General features: G+C 38.4%; 1 protein-coding gene across 1 annotated transcript; it reads left to right on the top strand.

Moving 5' to 3' along the window:
* Positions 1–517: 517 nt before the first annotated feature.
* rps19bp1 (ribosomal protein S19 binding protein 1) lies at positions 518–6,971 on the top strand. Its single transcript, XM_034189088.1, has 4 exons — positions 518–675; positions 4,377–4,544; positions 5,865–5,962; positions 6,518–6,971. Exons 1-4 carry the CDS (start codon positions 621–623, stop codon positions 6,665–6,667), a joined length of 471 nt encoding a protein of 156 aa, XP_034044979.1. The 5' UTR covers positions 518–620; the 3' UTR covers positions 6,668–6,971.
* The last annotated feature ends 1,032 nt before the right edge of the window (positions 6,972–8,003 follow it).

The raw sequence follows: 8,003 nt of genomic DNA, 5'->3' as shown, positions 1-8,003 counted from the left end.
CATAAAGCCAAATTTAGCCAATCTAAGCCCCTTCTTAAACTATGGATAATTGAAATCCACACCTACCTTAAAACCCTAAATAATATACCAAATAAAAAAGCCATAAAGACAATAAACTTGGTAAAGAACTTTGGCTTACAATAAACCTTCCATACCTCTCGGATTTGTGTTGTATATTATGTCTTCTGTTAAGTTTGGGATGATGTCTGTTATCTATGCTATATGTTAGACATACCGATTGTTCATCTGTACCTTTTGTTATGTCTTGTTCTTTTGTTTAATAATAATAATAATAATAATAATAATAATGATAATAAATGATTCAAATACTATTTGGAAGACTATAAAATATTTGAAACAAAGTATCTGGCAATATCATTGTAATCTCACAGTAGTATTTCCAGCAGCAGTACTTTCAATTTTTGTGGTATTTTGCGTTTTCAGTTTCCCGAGTAGGAACTTTTCTCCAATATAACTGTTTTACAGCCGGAGCCTTTTAGCTGGTGCACACTGGGTGTTAAGCTCATAAACTCATAGCTAAGCGTACTTGATAGCCACATGTTTCTGGTGCGTTATTACACTTAAAGATTTCAGCAAAACAAAGTGTTATATGATTTAGGATGTCTGCGTCGTTACTCAGAAGAGGACTGGAGCTGCTAAGCGGTGATGTGACAGGTTTGTTTGGCTTCTTTTTCAGCTCGTGATGTTAGCGACTCGTCTTTTTTCCTGTGCTCTCTTTAGTCATTATTAGCTAACATTTAAGAACATAAGCGAGGTCAACCAAGCGTATAAGAAAACAGTCATAGCTAATATGACAAAATACTGCTATTTATGGTTGATGTAATTCATTTTGACTGCCCTTACTTTCGATCCATAAGTATTTGAACAGTGACACAGTTTGGTGTTTTTGCCTATGGTAACCGGACCATTCATAGACAAAAAAAATCATAGACAGACTTACTGAACGAAGTGGTCATACGTCTGAGAGATCACACCTGTGTTATAACTTATCTATTATGTTTTATATAGAAATATAATGTATTCATTAGTCAGTATTTTGTTTATATATATATATATATATATATATATATATATATATATATAGCCTAATCATATATTGTCTCTTCAAATTACTAAAATAGTTGGCTTTACTGCCACTATCTGCCCTCTCTATCATATGTTAGTGTGTGTGTGTGTGTGTGTGTATCTATCTTTAATGTTTGTGTTTACAGTGTTTGCAAAATACCTGTCTACAGTCTAGGCAAATATTCTGTTACTGTTAATCCCAATATGAATATTAAAATATGACAAACCATTTGTCCTGTATCATAGCTACATGTAAGATGTTTGCAGAAAAAAATGCATGACAATCAGTTTAGTATTCAGAGAGTTACGATGGATAAAATGCGCTACCATGGAATATATCTGCATCATCTGCCATAAACCATTCCACAATCATCACCTGTGACAGTGCTGTGTTTTAATAAATAAAGAGTGATTCTTCATATGTCTATGAATAGTCCTTTTTTTAGTCCGTGAATGGTCTTTTTTTTTGTGTGTCCATGAATGGTCTTTTTCTTTGCCTGTAAACCGTGTCATGTAGACTTTTAAGCATTAATTCAGAGTTTAATATAAACATATATATATATATATATATATATATATATATATATATATATATATATATATATACTTTCACCATTTTTAAACACAGTCCCTCTATGTTCAAGGGTCATAAGCAATGAAATATTTTTTGTGTGATTAAAAAAGTTTGTTCAGATAGTAGTACACAAAGGCACATATCAAAAGTTAAAAACCATAATAATACTTAAAAACCGTGACAGTGCTGATGATATCTATTTTTATAATCACTGACAGTGGGTGAATTTACAGCATGAAAATTCAGTAAGGTAATATATTATATTCCAATTCTAAGGTGGAACTATGCTAGTATACTAAGGTATATCTAAATATTTAAAAAGTAAGAGTAAAACAGAAGAGTAGAGTAGAGCCACTTAGGTGCCTGGTCTTGAGAACCAGGGATGGTAGGTTGAAAAGCTTTTTTATCCCATGGGAACTCTCCCTACCCACCCAAGCGGCTCAAAAAAAAAAAAGTATATATAATAATAAATAATAAGACATAAGAAAGATAAGACATCACACACACACACACACACATATATATATATATATATATATATATATACGAGGTCTGTCCGTAAAGTATAGGTCCTTTTTATTTTTTTCAAAAACTATATGGATTTCATTCATATGTTTTTACGTCAGGCATGCTTGAACCCTTGTGCGCATGCGTGAGTTTTTCCACGCCTGTCGGTGACGTCATTCGCCTGTGAGCACTCCTTGTGGGAGGAGTCGTCCAGCCCCTCGTCGGAATTCCTTTGAGAAGTTGCTGAGAGACTGGCGCTTTGTTTGATCAAACTTTTTTCTAAACCTGTGAGACACATCGGAGTGGACATGGTTCGAAAAATTAAGCTGGTCTTCAGTGAAAATTTTAACAGCTGATGAGAGATTTTGAGGTGATTCTGTCGCTTTAAGGACTTCTCACGGTGCGAGACATCGCGCAGCGCTCTCAGGCGGCGTCATCAGCCTGTTTCAAGCTTAAAACCTCCACATTTCAGGCTTTATTGATCCAGGACGTCGTGAGAGAACAGAGAAGTTTCAGAAGAAGTCGGTTTCAGCATTTTATCCGGATATTCCACTGTTAAAGGAGATTTTTTTAATGAAAGACGTGCGGGCGGATTGCAGCGTCGGCTCGCAGCCGCCGCGACGCTCCGCCACAGGAAAAACACCTCTGTTGGAAGCCTTGAGGACAAGTTGGAACATCTCCAGCTGATAAACAATTTCTCATATACTCACTCCACTGAAAGCCATCAAAAGCCAACTGGATTTTAACAAATGGTTATCAACACAGAGGTGTTTTTCCTGTGCCGCCGCGCTGCGTCGGCTGCGTCCGGACGCGCGGACCCGTCCGCACGTCTTTCATTAAAAAAATCTCCTTTAACAGTGGAATATCCGGATAAAATGCTGAAACCGACTTCTTCTGAAACTTCTCTGTTCTCTCACGACTTCCTGGATCAATAGAGCCTGAAATGTGGAGGTTTTAAGCTTGAAACAGGCTGATGACGCTGCCTGAGAGCGCTGCGCGACGTCTCGCACCGTGAAAAGTCCTTAAAGCAACAGAATCACCTCAAAATCTCTCATCAGCTGTTAAAATTTTCACTGAAAACCAGCTTAATTTTTCGAACCATGTCCACTTCGATGTGTCTCACAGGTTTAGAAAAAATTTTGATCAAACAAAGCGCCAGTCTCTCAGCAACTTCTCAGACAAAGGAATTCCGATGAGGGGCTGGACGACTCCTCCCACAAGGAGTGCTCACAGGCGAATGACGTCACCGACAGGCATGGAAAAACTCACGCATGCGCACGAGGGTGCAAGCATGTCTGACGTAAAAACATATGAATGAAATCCATATAGTTTTTGAAAAAAATAAAAAGGACCTATACTTTACGGACAGCCCTCGTGTGTGTGTATATATATATATATATATATATATATATATATATAAAACTTATATTTAAATATTAAGGGTAATAAACAACATATACAATAAATATGGTACTATATAATATACAGGAGTAGGTATTAAAATCTAAATATTAATACAGGAGAAGATTGTAGTATAGGTAATTTAGTATGTAGACTAATAGTAAAATTAAATAATAGTTAGTAGGCTAAGCTATAAATCTGGCATTTTATTATAGAAACAGAAGCTGTGATGTAATGTGTATTGGTATCTATCTAAAGTAGCTCTCAAACCAGTATAATCTCTAAATTGGAAAAATTGATTACAATTAATATTTTCATGACAGTTTAATATTTTGTAAGCTTCAATGAGGTCCCCACAAACTGTTCTATTTTCTAGTTTAGTAAGTCTGAGTTGTCAGTTTGTTCGCATTGCACAAGTTCAAATTTGCACAAGTTCATCACATATAAGGGCAATAAAACCAGTGACTGGCATACGCCCTACCAGTCATCAGACACCCAGCCACAGGAGGAGATGGATGCTACTGATGTCAAGACACAAAAACTCCTCACAATGCACGCAGGTTTCCAGCCAAAGTACAACACCCTGAGGCTCTATGATCAACGGAAGCAGGGAGGGTGAGGATTAGTACGTGTCAGAGTGACAGTCCAGGATGAGATGAGGAGCATCCATGAATACATCAGAAAGATGGGCCGCTCAAGATCAGTTGCTACAAGAATGTCTCAGGCAGCTGAAGACAGACAGTGATAAGGAACAGGAGGAGGAACAAGGGAGGGTTTGTTGGAATAACTGTCCTTTTCTCCCTGTCAGATAATGTGAAAAGGAAGAAGAAACAGATGCCAGGTTCAGCTACTGTCATGGAGCTGGTGAGCAGCAATCGGCAGGGAGTCAAAAAGCAGGTCAAACGTCTGCAGGGTCGCCTGGGTTCTGGGAAGAGCAAAGCCACAGTCAAAAACAGGAGGATCCGGTCTGCTGTGGGTCAGTAGACTTTGTTTTGTAACTTGCATCTACTAACACCAATCAGAGCTAAACGCTTAACTGAGATGTGTTGTTTCACTTATGTCGCCTTTAAATACCACTTTTTCATGTCCAATATGGTACCGATACTGGAATCCAGTACCAATCTCATACCTTTTTTCCCTGTCTTAAAATCAGTAATATTTTAATAAATGTCTTTGTCTGGATGTTCTTTAATGGAACTGTCACTGGAATATCACTTCAAACTGTTACACAAATATTCTACTCCCAAATTAAAGAAATACATAAACCATAACATGACTCAGATGTGTAAAAGAAGACTCTGAAGTGATTCCTCTCATGTCCAGTCCAGTAATCGGCCCAGTACCAATCTGAAATATTGGATCCTGCACCCTGATTAGAATCACATGAGGAGTTAAGTGTTCTGTTTTCACTGGGTGCTGCTCAGGAGCGAGCCGTCTCCGGTTTCAACTTCCGCAAAGCTCTTTCATCTTGACCAGTTTTCAGAGATGATGGTGCAGTAACTCTCTGTTCCCACTGGACCAGTGGTGTGTGTGTGTGTGTGTGTGTGTGGGGGGGGGGGGGGGGGTGTATCAGTACTCACAATGTTTTTATTTTACAATATGAGTATCAGTTTTTAAAGTGCAGAATTTATATAAAATTGACATACAGTACCGCTTCCATTCAGCAGAGGGCGCATTGTATTGTGGACACTTCACCTGATATATAATGTCATCTCTATTTCAAATGGCCATAAGAAAACATAATATTGGGCTGTGAACAAAATTCCACAGAGATCAGATTGAGCAAGAATGAATATTCATGGAGTGGGGTTGGGGGGGGGGGGGGGGGGGGGGGGGGCTGAAATATGATGTGCAGTACTTTTACAGTCTTGCAGAGTTATACGGCATCAAAGATTGTGTCAGTGTCCAGTTTGTTATTGACCTGACTGTGCATTATCAGACTCCTAACTACGGCTGTGTTCGTAGTACCACTTACAGTAACGCCCTCTTTTGACCGCAAAATGTGGTGTAATTGTTTGTGGTTTTGTTTCATTATGTAACAGACCCACTAGGTGGCACAGTTATGTAGAAAATGAACATTTTAGTTGCAGAAGAGATTTTTGTTTGTTTGTTTGTCAATATTTCTGTGTGTAGAATAGTTTTGTAACTGTATCAAACCTATGTTAATTTGGCTTCAAAAACTTGAAGGAAATGTGGTTGAATCTAAAGCAGCCTTCTGCAGTTTATTTGATTTGGGGAAAAAAAAAATCATCTGTCAGATGTTGTGACTCTCTTCTTCTGTGTTATTGCTTTATAGAGGAGTTCAGAAGGAAGCAGAAGAAGAGCCACCTGAGCGCCAACCTCAAATACTTGACGGGTACAAGCTACAAAGCTAGCGACTCTGAAACGCTGAAGGTAAATCAGACTTCTATCCAAGCACATTTATTCTAAATGTGCTTATTCCGTTTAAGGTCACAGGGGTGGCAGGCAGGCATTAGGCAAGGGGGGTGGGGTACAGCCAAGACAAGCCACCAGTCAGTCACAGGACTGTCACGCACAGACAAACACCAACTTCTTGGAAGATGGAGGAAGTCTGAGTACCCAGAGGGAACCTAAACGCTAAGACACATGCTGCCAAAGCCCACTTATTTTACTCGATAATTTATGTCGGTATATCTGCGTGGCTTGAATATGACGGTCAAAGTTTATTTGCCTTTTTTTTCTGCTCGTATCCATCAGACTGTGGCTCCTTAACAGTTTTCTTATTCAGAAATTGCCAACAACTTTGTGTGAGAGTTTAAAAAAAGTCTAAAATCTAAAGTAGTGGAATAAAAATTATATTTAACAGCAGACAGATTGTTTTCTGTGTTGCAGACAAACATATTTCTGCAGTTTGTTTTGCCATGTCAGATTTTTTTCTTCTTCTTCTTCTTCTTCTTCCAGTGTTGACTTGATCTCATTCTCATTTAGATCCAGAACCAGAACACGGGCAGGCAGTCCAGGAGTCGTGTCGATAAAATCACTAAAAAATCCAAGGAGCCGCAGTCTTTGTTCACAGAGGAGGAGTTCCAGCAGTTCCAGAAGGAGTACTTTGGCAGATTAATAGAGAAGAAGAAGTAAAGTGCATCCAGAAGCTCCACCGTCAGTAACGGGGCTGCAGCTTGACCCTCTGAAGAAACCACAGAGTCAGACTGTTCGTTAAAGTTCTTTCTATTCAGAGTCTCAGCAGTCGAACGTGAACCTGTTATCGTTCAGAGGCTGCAGGCTGGTCGGCTGCAGAGGATTTTATTACTACAGGTTTCATTCCAGTGGAAATCTCACCTCTGATTCAGTTGTCTGTGCTTCAGAAACCTGCTTCAAGGTTCAAACTGTTGTGTAGTTTAAAAGTCTGGAGGATTCAGAAGAGATACCTGACAGGTGGCAATTTAATCAATCACACTGGGGAAAACGGTGTACAAACTCTAGAGAACAGTCATGTTTGTTTTTTTACAGTGATGAAAATTTGTAGATGGATTGTTTTACTGAAGCCATCTCATATTATGAAGGTGTTTCATTAGAATTCCTTAAACAGCCACAAGAGAAACAAGTGTGGGTGAAAAGTTTCTTTGAAGAGAAAAATGACAAATTAAACATTAAAGATTACTGACATTGTGTCCATTGTTTTTAAGTTTTGTTAAGACCCCGCTCTCTTGATTGGCTGAAATCACCTGAAAGTACAGTGAAGGTGACCGGAAGGAGTTGAGGGGCGTGCCGATGGAGCCGGGGACGTGACCAGTTTCTGTGTCTGTCAGTCAAAAAGAGAGAATCTTTATGATTCAAACTTTTAATATATACTGTAATTACAAACTCCCAGCTGCTGGAAAAAATAATAGAAGCATCTGACAGCACATCATGGTTTGAAAGTAGCTACAGTAAGTGATAAATGGACCGCAGTTATGTAGTGCTTTCATACTCAAAGGGCTGTACAGTGATGCCTTACGTTCACGTGCTGCAATGCAAGGTGCCCAACTGCACACTGGGAGTTATTTCAGGATGAGCAAACACAATTTCATAAATTGTTTTCTAGTTATATTCTGACGTTATTTAATGCACAGCAGTATAACAACATTCTATATGGAGTTCATTCTGCAAAATAAATAAAAATGTATTTACCATTTAGCCACGCCCACACAAAAAACCTGTTGAAATGCTCAAACAATGCTATTTACTTTATTGAAACATACAAATCAAGTATTAATGAAAAAAAAAAATACCCTTTTCAAATATTAAAAAAGTTTGATTTTATGTTAACTGCCTGATACAGACTAAAATGGATGTAAAACCTCTGATTGAATGAAAACTTACTCTGAGGGTGATGAGTATTTTGCCACAAAGTGAACAAGAGAGACTACCATGAGGAACAACCACCATCAAGACGCACTGGTGGGTCATTCACTGTTCATTACAAATTTGGAAG

This window comes from Thalassophryne amazonica, chromosome 15, assembly GCF_902500255.1.
Source record: "Thalassophryne amazonica chromosome 15, fThaAma1.1, whole genome shotgun sequence".
Lineage (NCBI taxonomy): Eukaryota > Metazoa > Chordata > Actinopteri > Batrachoidiformes > Batrachoididae > Thalassophryne > Thalassophryne amazonica.
The sequence above is the reverse complement of the archived record's forward strand: the minus strand, read 5'-3'. Positions and strand labels throughout refer to the sequence as shown.

Bases quoted from the DNA above. Each gene is read 5' to 3' on its own strand.
- rps19bp1 (XM_034189088.1), top strand. From the start codon at position 621: ATGTCTGCGTCGTTACTCAGAAGAGGACTGGAGCTGCTAAGCGGTGAT. The intron at 676-4,376 runs GTTTGTTTGGCT...TCTCCCTGTCAG, and splicing joins GCTAAGCGGTGATGTGACAG to ATAATGTGAAAAGGAAGAAG. The intron at 5,963-6,517 runs GTAAATCAGACT...ATTCTCATTTAG, and splicing joins GCGACTCTGAAACGCTGAAG to ATCCAGAACCAGAACACGGG.